This window comes from Epinephelus lanceolatus, chromosome 17, assembly GCF_041903045.1.
Source record: "Epinephelus lanceolatus isolate andai-2023 chromosome 17, ASM4190304v1, whole genome shotgun sequence".
NCBI classification, from domain to species: Eukaryota; Metazoa; Chordata; class Actinopteri; order Perciformes; family Serranidae; genus Epinephelus; species Epinephelus lanceolatus.
Window position 1 is genome coordinate 37,104,338 of NC_135750.1, and position 20,852 is coordinate 37,125,189.

The following is a 20,852-nucleotide window of genomic DNA, read 5'->3' on the forward strand; positions in this document are numbered from 1 at the left end:
GTAGGTTTTTTTATGTGCAAATCTACTTACAGATTAACTAACAGTTCATGAATGAGGTCCAATGTCTCTGGCCACAGCTAATGCCGGTGTGGAGGCATAAAAAGTGAAGCCCATCAGAATCAGCATGTCTATGATGTACAAATGTGTTTGAACATGGGCAGGATTTTAGTATTTGAGGCTCTACATAAAGAACCTCAGCACACAACATTCCCACCAAACAAGCGTTTGGTCCCATCCAAAGTTTCCCCAGAAGTGAAACCTTCCTGTTGGGTCAACCTGAATGTAGCCTTCCATACAGATTTTATAAACACTTAAGAGTTTAAGTCCCACACATGCACCCTTTCTCCTATATAATATACTCTTTGTAATCATTTATATTTTTCATGTTTTATTCATTCAACCAGTCATTATTATCTGTAAATTTTATCTTCCAACATGAAGATCTATATCAGGGATAATTTCATAAGAACCCACTTGTTACAAATTTATTGACACATCTGGCCCACAAATTCAGAGGCTGACTTTGCGTCCGTCAGGTTCAACAGCGCTGGACAATTGATTACTTAAACATTCATGGTGTTTAATATGACTGCTTTCTGTCTCTGGCTGTAGGAAGCATCTCATACAATCCAACCTCACACTGACCTGTTACAGTCAGTCTGTACAAAGCAGGACAACAGGTTGTATAATGTGATACATTAAAAGTGTCAAATGTTAAAAAGCGAAGCAGTTGAAGAAAAAGGGTCACAAGCCAAAAAAGGTTACAAACTACATTTAACATATGAAGCAACCAATGCCGGCCTCCCCATAAACTCATTACATGTCCATTCAAACTAACCGGATCACACTCACATTGCAACAAACTAAATCTTAATGATGAGTGAAGTCACTCAAGAGTTCAACTTTGGTCCATGTTAACACACACAGACAGGCACACACACACTCACACACACATTGATACTCAACCAATAGCAAAGCGGCTTTCTTGTTGTCTAAATGTCTAAATTCATTCAGTTGTATAAAATTAATCTCTGTGGCAGAATAGAAACACCTTTGACATGGAGTAAATGGTACAACAACCTGTGTGGACTTTTTTGGTTGGCTGTGTAGCTTTGTTGGTGGTTAATTTCTGAGGCTGGCTGCACAAAGACAGTATTATTTTGCTCCTACTAGGCTCAAGCAAACCATTAAGAAAAACTAATTTGAGATGTGTTAAAGTGGCGATCAGAGGACAACAGAGCCACTTGATACAGAAGCACCTCTTCCAGCAGTCTGTTCATATTTAAATGTTAAGTGTTGTTACTGACAACTTTTTTGTTTTTACTCATTACTGATCAGTGTGGCCTCCAAGACACTGGAAATAGCCCTAATGTAAACAGAGCACTCACATGTGCTGTGCACATTAAGACATCAGCTGGAATGGCAGCAGATTATCTCTGACAGCCGTGAAAGAGCCTGAACACAATGCCTTAGGTAGACATTTGGGGGTACTTTAAACCAAAGTACTCGACAAATTGAAATTTTGAACTATCAGAAGATCAGCAAAGTGATTACAGTTCATCCTGAGTGTGACATTAATGTATATACCAAATTTAATGACGAGCCATCCATCCAGTTATACTTCATTTAGTATACATATCAAATTAGTTGTCTATTTTAAGTTGAACTATTTGTTTAATCAGAGCAAAGTCTTTGTGCCACCAGACCTAGGCACTGCCTATAATCACAACATCTAAAATCATACTGTAACACAAAATGTATTGATTTTTCTGACCTGGATGATAAACTATTTTTTCTTCCTGTAGGGGAAAAGAACTTTTTCAATATGTCCACCTTAATTTCCCATGCCGAATGTATTAACACGCAGAAGCTGTTAAGTTTATAGGACGGTGATCCGGGCTGCTGTCATGATGGACACTGCAGCGTTGTTCCAGAGAAGCTTTCAGTGTAGTTACTCCTGTTTGATATCTCCCTTCAGCTTCCTCTTGATTCGAGAGTACGGGCTCAGTGTATCGTCCATGATGAAGTCATACAGGACCTTCAACCAGGATGTGTACTGAGGCAGGTCATCATAATACTCTGCTGCTATTTTCTTCACCTGAAACCAAGGAGAGACACAACAATAAGGACTGTGGAATGCTGCCTTTAGGGTGACATTTTAGATTCAATTTTCAAAGAGCTGTTCACAATTAATTAAGCCTGTAAATGCATTCATGTTTGAAACGTACTGATCATTTGTAAGTTTCACTTTTGTTTCCACACAGGTCAAACAGCAGGGTTGGGTGCTGCTTATGTGGCTCTGACAGACCAGTTATTGATGTGATTAACTGTGGGTGGACAGAGCTGATAAAGCCTGTGGATATAAAGAAATCATACAGCTCTGTAATTTCTTAATAATTAATTTTAAGTGTATTGAAAATTGACTTTGTAATGGGAAAATGTGACTGTGACTGTGAGACTGTGAACAATTGGTCCACTTCCACTTAATTGGTAGTGGTATAGTCTTTCACTCGGATCAGATGAGCTGTAAAAGCTACAACATGAAATCTGGCAACAGGCAAGTGCACAATACAACTGACTGTATATGAAGAACAACGTGTTAAATGATGAATAATATTTAAAAGCACTACTAAATGCACATACTGTAAAACTGTAACTAAAGTCACTTCCACCAACAAAACCTTGTGCTGTTTTAGTCTGGTCTTAGGTCTGTTGGGAATGAACCACAGACTACTGCTCCTAAGAATGACCCCTTTTTTTTTTTTTTTTTAAACAGCCTTTTTCTGTGTCTCAAACACCAGATGATATTTTTACAGCTCCTATTGGTCACATACAGTACAACACTTGTTTTATAACGTGTCTTATCTTTACTGCTGAAGATTTTAGTTTATTTTTCTGCTCTTACTATGTGAGACAGGCGCCAGGCAACCCGTGAGAACCCGTGACTGTGGCTGAGCTTTAATTTTACTAAATGGAATCTGTTTATCAAATCCTTTCTAATTTATGTAGGTAAGAATATAAACATTAATACAGTTAGCATTTACCATGGTAACCATGTTATGAATCATTAAGTATGTTAGCATGTTAACATGGTGGCATGTTAAAATGCTAACATGAAATCTATCATGTTAGTACACAAAGGTCAGCATGCAGTATTAGCATTAATCAAAAAAAAAAAAAAAAAAAAAAACGGCACAAGGCTAGGGAGAACTGTAAACTTGACTGTGGCCTGTGCTAAGTTTCAAAGTAACACTGATCATGTCACACAGCAGGCTGTGAAGGGATGTCAGGTGGCTTTGGCCATTGTGACAGTTTCATTATTTATCTACACCAATCAGAAAAAAACATTTGCAAAGATCTAAAATTAGAAACACTTCAATCCATCAATAGATTTAAGGGCATCATAACAGAAACATGCGTTTGGTTTTCTTGAGAGGCCATTATGTTTGAACAGTTGTTGTTTTGTGGATTTTTGTATTATATGTTGTATTTGTTGTGCATTTTAAATATATTTTGACTGGCTGCTACCTTGGCCAGGTCTCTCTTGTAAGAGAGATTTTGAATCTCAATGGGACTTCCTGGTTAAATAAAGGTTAAATAAATAATATAGAAATGAAAATCACTGATGTGAATAACATTGATCATCTTGTTACAATGTAATGTTCTGCTGGGAAACATTTAGTCTTGGTATTCATGTGGATGCCACTTGATGCACTCCACCCACCAAAACACTGTTGCAGACCAACTACCCCCCCCCCTCTTGACAACAGCACTCACTGATGGCATTGGCCCAACAGCAGAACAATGCACCATACCACACCACAAAAAACTGCTCAGAAATGACCGAATGTGACCAAGAGCTCAAGGCGTTGACCTGGCCTCCAAGTTCCCCAGAGACCAATCTGATTGAGCATCTGACATGGACACAGGACCTCTAGGGGGGTCAACAGGTCAGAGCCAAGTCTGATCCAAGGAAGCCCCATCGTGGATCGGAGGTACTTCTAGGGTCCTGGTACGTCCCACAGATGCTCGATCAGATTGGGATCTGAGGAATGTGAGGCCAGGTCAATGCCTTAAACTCTTTGTCTTGTTCCTCAGACCATTCCTGTGCAGTTTTTGCAGTGCTGCATGGTGCATTATCCTGCTGGGAGGGCCACAGCCATCAGGGAGTGCCGTTGCCATGAGGGGAGTTACTTGATCTGCAACGATGTTTGGGTGGGTGTAGTGCTTCAGGTAGCATCCACATGAATGCCAGGACCAAAGGTTTCCCAGTAGAACAATGCATTCTAACAAAATAATCAATGTTATTCATTTGACTCGTCAGTGGTCTTAAAGTTTTCGCTGATCAATGCATATGCACTCTGCCACTGCACAGATCAAGTACCAATTGGAGTAAAGTGCATGTAGATTAATGTGTAACTGTTACAGTGGCCAGCTGACTCTAATTTCTAATCAGTGAGTGAACCTTAACACTTCTACTAACATTTATTGAACCAGATTGTAAGAACCAGGTATCATTCACAAACGTTATATACAAATGTAAAGAAAACAAGAGGGCTGTTGTTCCATCAACTGTTTTTGGACCACTATGTGAACTCATGACCTAATTATCTCATTATCTAGAGATAACAAAAGGTAAAACTAAATTTCCCCAATGGTACTGATTTAATTAGTGTTATCTCAGTATCAAATACTTTCTTGGTATACTAACCCAAAACTCCCTTTGTCTCAAGATGATTGGCTTAGTCGACTAAAATTATTTTCATGTTTGGTGCTGCATCCCTATCAGTTGTCTTGTGTTGTTCTCAATGCTGTGTGGTGAAGACAAAGACATATAGTTTTACATACTGTGGACAATGACATTCCCAACTAAATAACTTTCCAAGAGGGTCTGACAATTGATCATGGCAAAACCACATTTTATCTTGAGGCAGTGAGATCATGTGTGAGTTATCATGGAATGACAATTTGAAAAAAGTCCTTTGACTTTCTGTGAAATACCATCCTCACACAGTAATATGGTTACACATCCTGTATTTGTCAGAGGATTAAGTTAAGCTACCAAGACGGATCTGTCTCCACCCAAATGTTTTCTTCCTTTCCAACCATCATGAAATTGTAGCTGACCAAATGATCCACACAGTCACACAGCTGTACTAACCATGGGCAGCCTGCGTCCTGGGATGCTGGGGAAGTCATGGTGTTCATTGTGGTAGCCCACGTTGAAGGTGAGCAAGTTGAGGGAACCATAGTAGGAGTAGGTCTCATGGCCCTTGAGGAACATGTAGTGCTCAGCTATGAAGTGACCAGAGATGGGGTGTAAACCCATTCCCAACATGGAGCCAGCCAGCATGTAGAACACAGGCTTGGCCCCCCACAGACAGCCGAGCAGGATGTCGAAGGTGAGCTGGACGACCACATTGGTCACCTCGAGCTGAGTGATGGGTTTAGGGTTGATGCAGAGGGGTCGGATGGCGTAGAACAGCGGCTGCAGAATAATCCAGATGAATTTGCGGAAGCGTGTGCAGAAGAACCAGCCTTCAAACTCAGTGGGGATGTCCACATCAACCCCATCTCCACCCAGGTAGCGGTGATGGTCAAGGTGATAGCGCTTGAAGGAGGCAGAGTAGGGCAGGCCGATGGGTAGGTTGGCAAACATGGCAAAGTAGCGGTTCCACATGGCCTTGTTGTTTCCAAAGGCCGTGTTGTGGGAGATCTCGTGAATAGCAAGGGTCATTGAGTGGTTGATACAGCTGCCAAAGGCATAAGTCCAAAACAAAACCCATTTCCAGTCCAAGTCTTTGACCAAGTAGAAAGCTAAAAACTGTATAGCTACCATCATGCACACAATCCATTTGAGCCTCTGGTCAGGACCCATCAATGTCTTGATTTCTGGGTATTTGGCTGTAGGAGAAAAACAAGAGACCAATTAATCTCAGCACAGATTCATATACTGAAAATAAAACGTTGCATCTGATCACCTGATTTCACAAGGTAATGATGCTGTCTGATTAAGTTGTTAACTCATTGGAATCACATGTATGCCACCAAAGCAACTGTAAACAGACTTAAATTTCACAGGTTACACAATAAATGGAAACATACAGATAAATATACATGAAACAAAGTAACAGATCTGTGGTGGCCTGTACACCTACACTATGGATGTCTAAAGAGAACTGTATGCAGTGTCAGAGGCGGGGCCCTGTTCATTCCTATGAAAGTTGCTCAGTGGCGTGTGAGGGGAATTGTGTAAAATTTGGATCTTCTGCTCTGCTTCAGCATCATTGGGCCCACAAAGCAAGCAGACTATAGACTTTCACCAGCCGATGCCAACTTCCACTAACTTGATAAACTGATTCAAGAGTGCAGCTCTTTTAGACTTTTGTAATGTTATCGGTCCGAATTGATCAAATCCTGAAACGCATCCACTGATTTACAGATGTCTCTTTCACAATGTAAGTCTGTCAGGAAAAGTCTTTTTGGGCCCAGTGGCACCACTTAATGGACCTCAAAGTTGTAATTCCACTGTTTAGCTAATATGTTAAATTGGCTTCAAAACCCGGCACTATTCCTGGGGGCTAGACCTACACAAAGTTGCAAGCTAGTGTGCATAAATATCTAAGTGTTACTTGGCAACATTCTAATTAATCCCAGTCCTACTGTGGAACTCTTTGTGTTGGCGAGCCAATAAATGATTAAATAAACAAACAAACCATAATCTGTTGTCATTTATTATTGTTAACTAATGACCAGTGCTTGTAGAGCAAGCAAAACCCGAGGCCGTGCTCCTGTATTGAATACATGCACAGCTGTCATTATTTACGGCTGAATCACAGCCATGCCGATATCCAGTACAACAGCACTCCCTCTCATGTGATATTGCTTAAGTAATACTGTGTCAAGAACCAGCATACTGGGCAAAAATAACTACTGAGTGGCACCTTGTGACATGTATTCTACCATCCATCCATTCTAAGTCCGAAGGCAATAGTGAGAAGAAATCATCTACAGTGCATGCCAATATGAACACATTCTGAGTTAAAATATTCAAAAAGCAGGGGAAATTTGTTACAAACTTCCATCATTCAGGAATGCAGAACTCTTTACACTGAAGCTGTTAAAAGTTCTTTTCATTTTTAAAAAAGTTATAATGAACAGGAGGGCTAGAGTCAAACACCTGAAATGGAAAGTCCTTTTTGAAGCTTGGAATTATTTCATTTTTGCTAAGTCTCACAGAAGCACTAGTGTTGTCACTTTTAGGCTGTAGATTGCGATGTCTTTCTGTTAGATTGAATTATACTATAATAGGGTGGTTGGAACATATTTTGGGAGTAAAATATAAATAGAGTAGTAAAAAATGAACACTAATCAAGTGCTGAAACTACTATTCAAACTTGTCCTAAATGGCAAATATAGCCTACTCCCAGTTTGTTGATATTTTTATAACGTTTACGGTCTTAAGTGATCTTTTATGGTGAACTATTATTTTAAAATCAAACAGTTGCTGTCAATGATTATGTTTGTAGACCTGTTAGATTTTATGTGTTGCAGGGTTGTAAGGGTAGGAGATTTTCATGGTACGATAACCGTCTCACAAAATATTGTGGTTTCACAGTATTTAAGAATCTATCAGAATGAGCCTTAAAGGAATGAAAATGGAAAGATTATTGATTTTTTAACAAATTTCTGTTCATTTTATTCCAAACAGCGGTACTGTTCTGTTTGGCTTGCTATAAGACCATAATCCATGTTATTTGTAATGGCTGCTCACTGAAATAATGCGTTTGTTGGCAAAGGAGTGCCAATAAATCTTCTTGTAATTATTTTGCTTCCAGGACTGAAGGGTTACACTCACTTAAGGGTTACACTGTACATTTACTACCACTAGACAACATTATTGCTGATTTCCTCTCTGCTCTGATCGCCATCCGATGTCTGCTCTGAGCGCTTCCACCATCAACATCTCTTTGTCTTTTGCCCATACAGTCATTACACACTGAACTATTCCTAAAAGGACCCATGCTACTTTTACAACACCACAGTGTTTCCTGTGGAACGAGAGGATTTGCGTGGAAGCCAATGTAAGGAATATAAGATGAGTGTGATGTGAGTGGTCCTCCTGGACCCGGTCGACAGACTTGCAGCAGCGTTCTGGACAAACTGTAGGGAGGACTTGCTGAGGCAGGTGAAACGAGAATTTTAACAGCCTAGCATGAATGCTATAAAAGTGTGAATTATCTTCTCAGGCTCAGGTTGTGATACAACAGACCTGAGTTTGTCAGTGTTTCTTTAATGGAAAAAACATGAACAGGGTCAACGATTTGATATGCTGAACAAAGTACATAGTCTGATTAAATTTAACACCGAGATGATAAGGAAACAGTCGTATCTGCGCTAAGCTGTAAAAAGTTGTTAGCCGTTCAGTCACTAATGACAGCCAGTCAGTATCATCGGGCTAAAAGAGACATACAGCTAGAAATCATCAGCGTAAAAGTGATATGACATACCTTCAAATTTGATAATAATATGACCTAAAGAAAGCATGTACAAGGCAAATGATATTGGACTTGAGAAAGAACTTTGAGGCACACCAAAGGGAAGAGCAGCAGTTTCAGACATTTAGGGACCAAGCCACACTGTAAAACTCCTGTCCAAGAGACAAAAGGAGAACAGTTTTACTACTTTGGTGTAGTCCAAATTTTGGACTGAGGAGTGGCCTGAACGCTAGGGTTGGGTATCAGTACTCAATACCTTTAAGGGTAAACCTGAATGTGCTTTGCAACCTGCAGCACACTGTCAGCTCTGGACCGTTATGCACACAGAGTCACCACTGAGAGAGCCGATACATGCCCTGTTAGCTTTATATGCTCAGACTCTCCTCTCATTTGTACGAGGTTTTGATACTGCCACAGTGCATAATGACTGTTCCTGCCTGCTGTCCCAACATAAGTTCACTATCTGTGAGAGTGTGTATGTGTGCTTGCCGTACGCACCCACGCTGTGAGATAGTTTTCCCAGTGACTTTTTTTGTTTGGCCACCCGTTCCTGCTTGGCTCATGTTTGGGGATTTTAACAGTGCGTTATTATCTCACCTGCTCTCTCACAGCAGCAGATATGTTACATGAGTGGAGTCCTTCACCCTGACCATAGGGCTTGAAGCATGAGAGGAAGTATTTAAATCCTTTACTCTTGTAAAAGTAACTAATACCACCGTGTAAAAATACTCTGTTACAAGTCAAATACCTGCATTTAAAATGTTACTTAAATAAAAGTATGTAAGTATAATCAGGAAACTGTACTAATAGTATTACAAGTTAAAGTGATACAAAAATGTCCCCTGTGACTGTTGTAGTCTACTACTATATATGATATAATTCAATGATTTGACTCATGCATTAATGTAAAATCAGGATTTTACTGTTTTAGTTGGTTGAGGTGGAGCTAATTTTGAACTGCTAACTAATGATTATTTTCATTATGGGTTTAACTACTGATTATTTTCTCCATTAATCAACTGATTGTTTGATTTGTAAAAAATTATGAAAATAGAGAGAGATAGCATCACAATTACCCAGAGCCCAAAGTGACACCTTCATAATGTTTGTTTTGTCCAACCAACCCCAAAAAAAATCACATTAGTGAAGCTGGAGCCATGAAATGTTTTTGCATTAAAACAACTTGGATGATTTTCAAAATAGTGGTGATTTTTTTTTCTTCTGTCAATTCAATAACTGACTCATAGTTCTAGCTGTACTTGCACATTTGCGTGTGTTTTGAGTGTAAAATCTTAATTTAAGTAACTAGTAACTAAGACTGTCAGGTAAATGTAGTGTGAAGAGGTAGACGGTGGCATGAGAGGAAAAGACTCTTATAGTACCTGAGTAAATGTGTTTAGTTACATTCCACCACTAGCTGCAGTTTATAGTATATTATCTTTATAAGTTCGTGAGTATGACTTGACTTGTGACTTGCTTGACCTGACCAATGACTTAACTCGACTTGCTTGACTGATAGCAAGGACTCGACTTGACTTGCTTGATTTTTTTACCACAATGACTTGGGACTTACTTGAGACGTGAAGATTATGACTTGAGACTTGCTAATGACCTGCACATGTGTGACTTACTCCCACCTCTGCTATCAGGTGACAGACATAATTACAAGCAAACACTGTTGTAAAGAAAGCAAATGAAACAGAAACCAAATCCCAATACCCAACTTAATAACCTGTTAACTAACTTACGTATTAACTGGTAATTCCCATCTAGCGACATGTATTTTACTACACAACTTAACAATTCAGCTTAGAATGAAATCGCAAAAATAAATCTGTGAAAATTATTCTTAACTCTTGTTGTCCCTGTTGTAATGTCTTTTCAAAATTCATTAATTAACATTAAAAAGCTTTCAAATACCCAGCTATATTGGGCCATGTTGGCATAGCCACGTTAAAAACGCTAATGCATTTCCTTATCAGTCATGTCAAGCTGCAGACAAACAGCTGTTATATGGTGACTTTTGGCTCTCACCTCTCTATCTGTGGCAGTAATGGAGACCTAGGTTGTAACTATGCGGTAAATCCTTTTATCAAATCTTTGTTATCTTAATCACTGATGAGAAACTGAAGAACAGTAAACATTTAAGGGCATTTCAGGTGACTTGTTGAAGAAGTCATTCAGCCCCAGCCCTTTTCAACAAGTTAAGATAGGGGTCTTCAACATTTTTTCAGGCCAAGGACCCCTCATCTCAAAAAGAGAGATGGAGCAGGGGCCCCTTACTACATCCATATAATTCAGGTACATATTAAAATGGGCCTACATTATCATGTGGGGCAGCCTTAATCCTATTTTTTCAATATTTTGGGGGTTCTATGAACACTGGCGACACATATTCTTTTTTTAAAGGCCAAATGTAAGACAATGAAGCATAATGCTAATGAGTGATACTCTGTCCATGTTAAAAACCCAAGTCACAGAAAGCTTCAGCTGCACAGCCATTTAACATTGCTTTCAAAAGACAACGGAGCAAACAAAGTAGGCCTCCAGGCCTCATGTATGTGTTCTTTCTGCCTGAGGTGGGAAGTTACAGCAGAGTCTCAGCAAACACCCCTTTCTGTGTCATCAACTCACTTTGTGGCCCTCCACCCCCACAAGGCTGAGCTAGCCCACAGTAGGAGAGGCCTGAGGCATGTGACTGTATACAGCTTAGCTCTTTACAAGCAACAGCATGCCTTGGATCCACAGAATCTCATAACTCCACACATGGCCAGAAATCACAGACTAAGTAATGTTAAAGGCTGTTAAGAAATACTGCTAATTTAATGTTAATTGTGTTTTATGGTAAATTCTATTTACAGATACCAGGTGCGCAAACAAAGCATTTTGTTCACATTCTTAGGTTTGAATTGAAACACATTAGTCAAGTCGAGAATACAACCAAGCATTTGTTGCCAACCTTGAAAAAGTTTGGAGGTTTCATACTCTCAGCTCTAAATAAATGGTTTCAAGCTTTTTTTACTATTTCTGCTAGTTCTGTTGAAACACATTAACAGAAATCTTACTAATCTGTAGTGTATCAGTGCCTGAGAATATCCTGATCCTGCTGCATTCACTATTCAACAGCATGAATAATTCAACCCAGGAGACAGCTCGGCTGTCAATGAGTATCTTTATTAAAGGCACTGGTCTCACGCTCAACACAATTGCAGTACTTTGCAATGACGGATTAACTTAAGTGTTTGACAGTGAAAAGACATTAAAAATACAAAGCTGTATAGAAAACTAATACATCCTCAATCACCCAAAACTATGTCCAGGGGGGTGTACCACGAAGCAAGTTCAACAGGCTTTCTTTGCCTTCACTGCTGTAGCTCATTACCTTGCTTTGTTAACCCAGACTTCCTTCCTCAGGATCTGTTTGCTTTCCCATATCAGGGGGCGTTCGATGCGACATTTTAACTCTGCTACTGCACAAAATGGACCGATCCCATGCCCCCTACTTGAGCCCAGTGGTGTAGTGGTAGTTGATGAGGTGGGTGTACTACTAGGTAAATGGGTGGGTTAACACATGCATGTATGATGTATACAGTTCGCTATGCTGCAGTTGCAGGCTTCCATCAGTGGCAATACTAATGTAAGGTTGTGGCTCAACCAAGCAGCATTTATAATGCATTTCCTTTTAACTCCAGGGCTACCCTATTTCGAAAGGAGCTAATTAATTAAAGGCACTTCTTATTATCCTGCATAGTGTACCTTTAAACTAATAAAATGGGTTATAGTAACGTTTTCAACAGCAAGGCATTGCAATACTTTTCTAGTATCAGCATATCATGCAACACTAACTGAGTGCAATACATGCGAAAAGGTGTCAGCATGGGAAGTACAATGGCTCTTTGAAAATCATAATAAAAAGTTATGATATCCAGCATTTAATTAAACTTATGCTTACAGGCAATAAAACTAAGTTTGCATTGCAGTTTGTGTTGTTCTAAATTTTAACACTAGAAAATCTCCTTTTTACTGCAAATGTATCTATCTGTTCCAAATACTGGTTATCAGTCTCTTTGATTATAAATATCAACCCTGAAAAAACATATCAGTTGACCTTTACAGACAAGTAATTAATTAAGACTCTGGCACTAAATACGTAGATGTACGGCACACAAGAGGGCCGAATTGCTTTTTTTAATTTAGTTTTCATTTGATATGTTACAAACAACGTGTTTCACTCATGGCTTCATCAGGTCTCATCAGCAAACCCTCTTGTGTGTGGTGCATCTACTTATTTACTATCAATCTAATGTTTCCTGCCATCACCTGCACCAAGTGAAAAGGACTGACAGTACTGTGCACAGGGCATGTGCTCTTGAATAAAAAAATTGGCACATTAACTGATTATGCAAATGGTCATTAGCCAAACCCTAAACTGACTAATCACTGCAGCTCTAATAAAACTTGGTATGAAATACCTGCATTCTACATGTGATAAACTGGTGCACTGGTGCTTCAAATAGCATCATATAACTTAAGTATTTTAACAAGCAGATGCAGAATTCACTGTATTTAAAGTTTAATTTAGAATAGACTATACCCTACTTCTCTGCTAAGTATGGCAAAGACATTTTATTTCTGATTTTTTCCAAAATATAGTTACCTAGCTGGGCTTGCTATGTAAATAGACACATTTAAATTCCTTATTTACAAACTGATATTGCTTTAAATTGCAGGTTGAGCAAAAAGGATTTGGTGACTTGTTCTTTTTGTTTTTATTAAACGCTGGCTACTAATGATACCTCTCAAAGGCCAACAGAACACCCACTGAGGTACATCTTCAACAGCGACATCTTTCACAAATTGCGTAACTGTAAATGACTTGTTGGCCCAGCGTTCAGTTATGACACCTCCATCTTTGGCAGTGTCTGAACCGTTACTGCAGCTTTACTGTGAAAAGCTCCAAAGTGAGTGAGCGTTATGTCAGCTCAGGGAGTGGCTAAGTGACTACTGTGGCTGTAACGTTACACTGCTGAAGTTAATGTGTTCCATAAAGCTAACTAGCTCGTACATAAATAACTACCTATATTATGAGAACAAACATGGCGGTGTCTGACAGTCCTTGAAAGGGCGTAAACTATTCACCAACGTTGAACCTCACGTTATATCAGGCAGTTAACACTTGGCAAATACATGGGCGGATATGGTACCGTTAGCTTAGTTACATTAGCAAACAGAGTTAGCTGATAGGGTCATGTGAGGGTAGCATTTAAGCACCCTTACATGTTTAACCAATGTTACTCGTCAATAGAGCCACCCAGCCGAGCTAGCATGGCGTTATTTATATCTACATTAAGTTAACTAACTTTAGGTTTATCCAAAACTTGATGACGGATAAGCTAGCTCACCCAGTATCTCTTTTCTCCTGTCGGCATGCGGCTGGTCCGTATACACCCATTCGTAGTCCTCACGGGCGACCCGATTCCCCATTTTTGATTAACGTTACTGTTTTAAATAACTTTGTTCGACAAAGAAGTTGCTAAATTTTGCAACGTTGTTTCGAAACAGAACTTCTCCGACTCTTGTCAGCTTTTCAATGGTCCTCCTCCTCTCCTCTCCTCAGTCTTTGAACCCGCCCGGCTGACCTGCCGATAGTCAGTCAGCTCAGCCCTCCTCAGCTGGCTGCAGCTCCTCCCACCAGCTGCATGATACAGACAGGCCAAAGTGTTGAATGACGCAGTTGTTGAATGCAGTTCACATAATGTGTTAGCCTCTACCACCTCCCTGTCACTTTGCACATGACATGCTGACATAGCATTCACGCTATACTTATTGTATTTTTTATTGTTACATTTCCGAAAGTTTAAGATCGGCTACCTCAGCATGCTTTTAGTTACAGAAACCATTCAACTGTGAGAATGTTAAATGAGATGTGTGCCATGACTTTTATTCTTTTGAAAACATTAAAGATGTACTATGCAGGATTTTCTTTAAAACAACAACAACAACAACAAAACATTGATAAAAAGATAATATGCAGCACCATCCAGAGACAAAGCACCAAGAGTGAATCTGGGCTTGAATCTTACTTTCACTTTAGCGAGCCCATTTACAATCCAACAATCGTAAATATTAAACCTTTTTCAACACATTTTTACCGGGTAAAGTTAATGAGCACCTTGAAGAACGTTTGGTCACCGGTTTACCTGTCTACAGCTACCACTTCAACTACTAATGCTGCCTCTACTACTGATGCTCTTGTGCTACTAGTAGCACAAGTAGCATCAGTAGTAGCTAGAGGAAGCATTAGTTTTTGAAGTGGTAGCTGGAACCATAGACATATATACATAGACGCCGCATCGAGTGCCTGAGCGCGTCCTCGCCGGCCGCCATCTTGGATGGGTCTCGCTTCGCCTCCACAGTGCATTCACTTCTATTGAGGAAGGAGCTGTATGCACAAGTAAAATAGAATAACTCACTGAATTTTCAACTGATTTTCACGCGGTTTGGTTTGTTACAAACAGCACACATGTAGTTATGATACAGGATGCTTTTGTACATTAAAAATGCGGGATTTCATGCTTTAATACTTTCTGCAGATAGCAACAGCATATATATATATAGATAGATAGATAGATAGATAGATATAGATATACACACACATACACACACACACACACACACATATATATATATATATATATAGGCTATACTGTATATACTGTATAAACACAATATATACAATACAAAACATAGTATAGCATATTAATAATATAGCATATTAATAAATTTATTAATATATTTTAATAAAGAAAAAGCTTGATTGTTGATTGAGTTTATTTCTCACACACACTCACTCTCTTTTATACCCACAGCCATCAGACTTAATAATTCTTTGTTAAATAGATGATCTTACAGACTTCTTTGAAATTTCCTTTGGGGATTAATAAAGTTCTTCTTATTCTTATTACACTGACTGCTGTGATCCCTCAAAAGTAGTAAAAAAAACATCTTCAGTATTTACATAAACACTGAAATTAATTTTGGTATTGGTATTATAACTATGAAAATGGGACTGTGGTCAAGATAATTTGAAAAAAGATACAGAAGGATGAGCAGCAGGGGATATTTGCAGCACAGCTGGTGGAAAAGTGAATATGTGCACAAAGGTGCGCTATACATAATATGTTATACTATGTTTTGTATTGTGTATATTGTGTTTATACAGTATATAAATACAGTCTATGATATATATATATATATATATATATATATATATATATATATATATATATATATATATATATCCCACTCTGGGGTTGAGGTGAAAAAAAATAACTGTGTTATGACCTAAATAACATGCTGTTGCTATCTGCAGAAAGTATTAAAGCATGAAATCCCGCATTTTTAATGTACGAAAGCATCCTGTATCATAACTACATGTGTTCCGTTTGTAACAAACCAAACCGCGTGAAAATCAGTTAAAAATTCAGTGAGTTATTCTATTTTACTTGTGCATACAGCTCCTTCCTCAATAGAAGTGAATGCATTGTGGAGGCGAAACGAGACCCATCCAAGATGGCGGCCGGCGAGGACGTCGGCTCTGATAGGCAGCCGCAGTCAATGCGGCGTCTATGTATATATGTCTATGGCTGGAACGGGATTCCCACTCCCGCCCACTCCCGTTGACGTTTTTTCCCCATCCCATGCCAATCACGTGACGAATAGTGAAATCACGTGATCCATGGGACCCCAGAATAGGCTCGTTCGAGATGAACTGCACCTCGCCTGGAAAGTAGACGAGAGCAGGCGGCCGCAGTGGGGGCGGTGACAAAAAGCCGCGGTGAAGTCGGACAGTTTCCCGACAGTTTCCAGCAGCCTTCAGTCCGTACAGGAAGTCACAGACACACTTGCATCCTGTCTGGAGTTATGTCAATTCATTAAAAAAGTGATCAGACCCATATATCAGTTTGTTTTCAGTCTCCAGTTGTTGTAATTATGATAGATTAATTTATTAAAATGTTTTACAGGTGATGTGTAGTTGATGTTTATCCTCCATTTGACATGAATTCTCCTGTAAATCAGCATCATATCAGTTTGACCTGTCCCCTCAACTACACAGGCTAAATAAACTGTGTTTGACTAGGGCTTCACATCTGTACAGATGTTATTTTAAGAATCCTCACATCCCACTGACCACAAGTCTCTGTGTTGCTAAATACTTCAATAATTAAAAAAGTCCAGTGTTAATATACAGTAGACTCTGTATAGTTTATGATGAATGTATTCAGTCTGTGATGACTAAACTTCACCATCAGTCACACTCTGTTCACAGAATAAACCTTCAAATCAGACAAATACAATCAACAAAAATGAAAAGTTTATATCAAACGTCATATTGTTGAGTCAACATCTGAACCAATCAGCTGTTAGATAAGGTGAGAGCCAGGTGGTGCAGTCGGTGAAGAGCAACTGCCGCCTTGCTCTCGCAGTTTTATCGCCGCCCACTTTTGTAATACGTCAGAGCAAGTCGGGATGAAGTTGGACACAAAACTAACCGGCATGCATTGTGTGCCGATCGCCGGTGATCGAAACTGCGCAGGCCTGGCTCATCTTGAACGAACCTATTTGTCAGCCTCTAGTGCTCACCTGTGTGTGTGTGTGTGTGTGTGTGTGTGTGTGTGTGTGTGCGCGCGCGCGCGCATCGGGACCGAACTCCACCGTGCGCGATACAGAGAGCAGAGGAGGATTGTAAAAGTGCGACCATGCAGAGATGCCGTCGTGTAAACAATATAAGTCATCACGTTATAAGGTGAAACATCACACCATATAACACGATAAATAGTATATTATATTATTATTATATGAAGCGTCTGTCGCTCAAAATAATATAACTTTAGTATCTATCTCGACCTCAGTCAGACCGGTCTGAGTGAGAGTGACGGTCTTTTCACCTTGAATGATGCCATCCTTCTACCTATCCTCGAGATCTTATATCAACAAAGTCATGTGACTGACCTTAGGAGGCTTGGCTCATCGTCTATCAATACATCCGGGTGAACATGCTTCTTCCTCTTTGCCTTACTTGCCTTATCCGAGATGGTAAGTATGATAATCATGTTCGGGACTCCACTATTGCCAATCCGTCACTTTTGTGCAGGTGTCTTGCGTCCCTGAGGATTGTTAGTGGTTCCCCTGCCGCATATTTGGTAAGTTGCGGGCATGTATTTACGCAAGTGGATGTTGTTGTTAACCCCTTCTTGTCTTCACAAGTGGTTAATTGTTTGGCAAGGCTGAAGGTAACGTTAGCTTCACTTATTCCAAGCAAATTGGTAAGTGCTGCTATTTTGTATTTATTTTGGTTTTCTCCCAAAAAGAAAGAAAATTTGAGTTGTTTGGTGTGTTTTCCCGTTAGCCCGCTGTTCGCAGTGAGTGTGGGTCTTCTTTTGTTTGAACCTCCCTTCAGGTGTTCGCGCACTGTGAAGTGGAGGCTTTCTTGTTTTTGAATTTTCTGGATGCTAATCCCCAGTAAGATTTGTGTTTAAAAAAAAAAAAACAGCCTCAGCAGAGTGAGGTCTATTTATTTTTGTTTATCATTGGGGTCGTTTAATAGTGCAAACACCAGTTTTTCTTCTGGGGCTATTTGTGTTGCCTTTAACCCTTGTTCGCAGTGGGTGGCTTTATTTTGAGTTATTGTGCAGATATCTCCTGTTATCAGCTATTCGTAGTTGGTGGGAATATGGCACCCCAGGTGTGCTGATTTTGTCAGGCCATCATGGATCCTCGCGACAGCCATTGGTAATGCCCCCCTTGTCTGGGGGTTGCACATTTGATGGCAGATATTGAGAGGCCGTGTAGCGCTGCTATGGACCTCTCTCTGGAGGAGCGTGATCGTAGGGCCAGGAGAGTGGAGCAGTCAGCTCTGGCGCAGCTGCGCAGTCTCCGCCTACCCAGTCACAAAGTAGAAGCAGACATGGTTCTCGAGCACACTCGAAGAAACGCAGACGTGAGCATAGCCTGGTTCATAACAGACCTCAGGGGCATGTATCAGAGGTTCCTGCTCCTAGGAAGCGGCATACTGAGCCAGCACCTACCACAGGAGAGCAGGAACAACAGGCGGACACACAGCAGAGGATATTGGCAGCCATTCAGGGCCTCTCAGACAGACTGGGTCAGATTGAGGCTCAGCGGCCCGCCAGAGTTAGTCCAGAGAAAAGCGTGTCCTCCCACAGTGACTTACCCTCTTACCAGCAGAAGTTTGGTCAACAAGATGTCCTCTCATTACATGCACATGAATCCCTTTTTGGGAGTGATGCAGGGGAGGAAGAGGGACTAAAGTCCTCAATGTATGAGGTAGAGTGTGACCATGGTACCATTGGAGATGGCGAAGCGGTTGTGGTTATCATCAAGAGTTTTGTCCGCCGCAAAAATTGTGGGGCTAAGTGTGCCAGCAGAGGCTCCAGCTCCTGTAGAGGGGCTTTGGGCTGGCATTTCCCAGTCTCAGCCAGTCATTTCAGTGCCTGCAGCAGCAGATCATCTGCAAATGTTGAGGAAGGCATGGAACAATCCTGCCAGTGCTCCACAATTTAATGCAGGTTGTAAGAAGCTCACTAGATCTGGATATGGACCTGAGACTGGGTTGGCTGATATGCCACCAGTCGAAAGAGAGATGGCAGCCTTGACATCCTTGGGCCCGGAATGTGTGACAGCCAATCCACACTATGTAATAGGAGTGTAATAAGACCGATCGCTTGGTCTCTCGGGCCTACAATGCAGCTGCAATGCCTGGTCGGGCAACGCTTTGGCTATTTTGTTGGCAGCTGTTAGGAAGACGGTTAACCCTGAGGATCGGGACACCATGAGCCTCATTGACTCTGCCCTCGTAGCTCATGCACAGCTTACAAGGGATGTGGGCATGTCCATGTCATCAGCCATGTTGGCCCACAGACAGATCTGGTTGGCATAGACTTCTCTCCCAGAAAATTTGAGAAAAGACCTCACCAACATGCCTGTTGTGCCAGGCGGAGTGTTTCATCCAGACTCTCAGAGTATGTTGGATAAGACAGAAAAATCCCGCCATACAAGGGAATGTGTTCATCACACATTCAGCAGAACAGCAGGGGCCAGATATAGGTCCAGGGGCTCTCAGCCTCCACATCAGACCTCGTGGTCTCGAGGCTATGGCAGGAGGCAGGGTGCAGATTTTGCAGTCCCAGGTAATGGTACGAAACAACCTCCACAATATCAGCAAGGGTTTCAGCCACGTTCTTACCCCAGGGGTGCACCCCAGAGAAAGCTCGCTGGGTTTTATTCCATGTACTTCCTCATACCAAAAAAAGACGCTGACTTGCGCCCCATCTTAGACTTGAGGAGACTGAACTCCTTCGTGAAGGTGCTCCCTTTCAAGATGTTGACCACCAAACAAATAGTGGGGTCAGTAGAGGAAGGGGAGTGGTTCACTTCCCTCAATTAAAAAGACGCATATTTTCATGTCCCTATCTGCCCAGACCACAGACCATTTCTGCGATTTGCCTTCCAGGGACAGGCTTATCAGTTCAAGGTCCTTCCGTTTGGCCTCTCTCTCTCTCCGAGAGTGTTCACTAGGGTGGTGGCTGCAGCGCTATCCCCCCCCTGCAAACATGTGGCCTGAAGATCCTGCCTTATCTAGACGACTGGCTGATCTGTGTGCCAACTCGGGTTCAGGTTGTGCAGGATACAAGGAGAGTCATCGCTCACATAAAAGCCTTGGGGTTAAAGGTAAATATGAAAAAGAGCAATTTCGAGCCAAGACAGCACACAGTGTTTGTAGGTCTATGTCTGAACTCTCTCACTATGACCGCTTCCCTGACCCCACAGAGGGTTCGAAAGTTGGTCACTCTAGTTGGACAGTTTCAGTTGGGCAAACAGCTGGAAATTACCCAGTTTCAGAGGTTGTTGGATACAATTTCAGCAGCAGTGGCAGTGGTCCGTCTGGGTCTCCTCAGGGCTCGTCCACTGCAGAGGTGGCTGAATGCCTTCAATCTCGATCCAAAACAAGACAGGCGTGTGAAGCTCCAGGTGACACGGTCGTGTGTCCAGGCATTGCACTTTTGGAAAAACAGGACCCTTTTAACTCAGAGAGTCTCTCTGGGGAACATTCCATCACGGAGGACAGTAGTATCCACAGATGCCTTGCTGACAGCTTGAGGAGCAGTCTGAGAAGGAAGGATGGTGAGGGGTGTGTGGAAGCCTCCTTGGATAGGCGAACACATCAATGTGTTGGAGTTGAGAGCAGTCCATCTGGCCTTGGTGGAATTTCTCCCCTTCATTCAGGGAAGACATGTCCTAATAAGAACAGACAACTCCTCCACAGTGTACCAT

General features: G+C 41.1%; 1 protein-coding gene across 1 annotated transcript; it reads right to left on the bottom strand.

Annotated features, from left to right (window-relative positions):
* Positions 1-371: 371 nt before the first annotated feature.
* degs1 (delta(4)-desaturase, sphingolipid 1) lies at positions 372-14,153 on the bottom strand. The gene is made up of 3 exons (XM_033613967.2): positions 13,901-14,153; positions 5,162-5,904; positions 372-2,098 (listed from the first exon to the last, which is right to left on the bottom strand). The coding sequence occupies exons 1-3, from the start codon at positions 13,980-13,982 to the stop codon at positions 1,952-1,954; spliced, it is 972 nt and encodes a 323-aa protein (XP_033469858.1). The 5' UTR covers positions 13,983-14,153; the 3' UTR covers positions 372-1,951.
* Between the last annotated feature and the right edge of the window lie 6,699 nt (positions 14,154-20,852).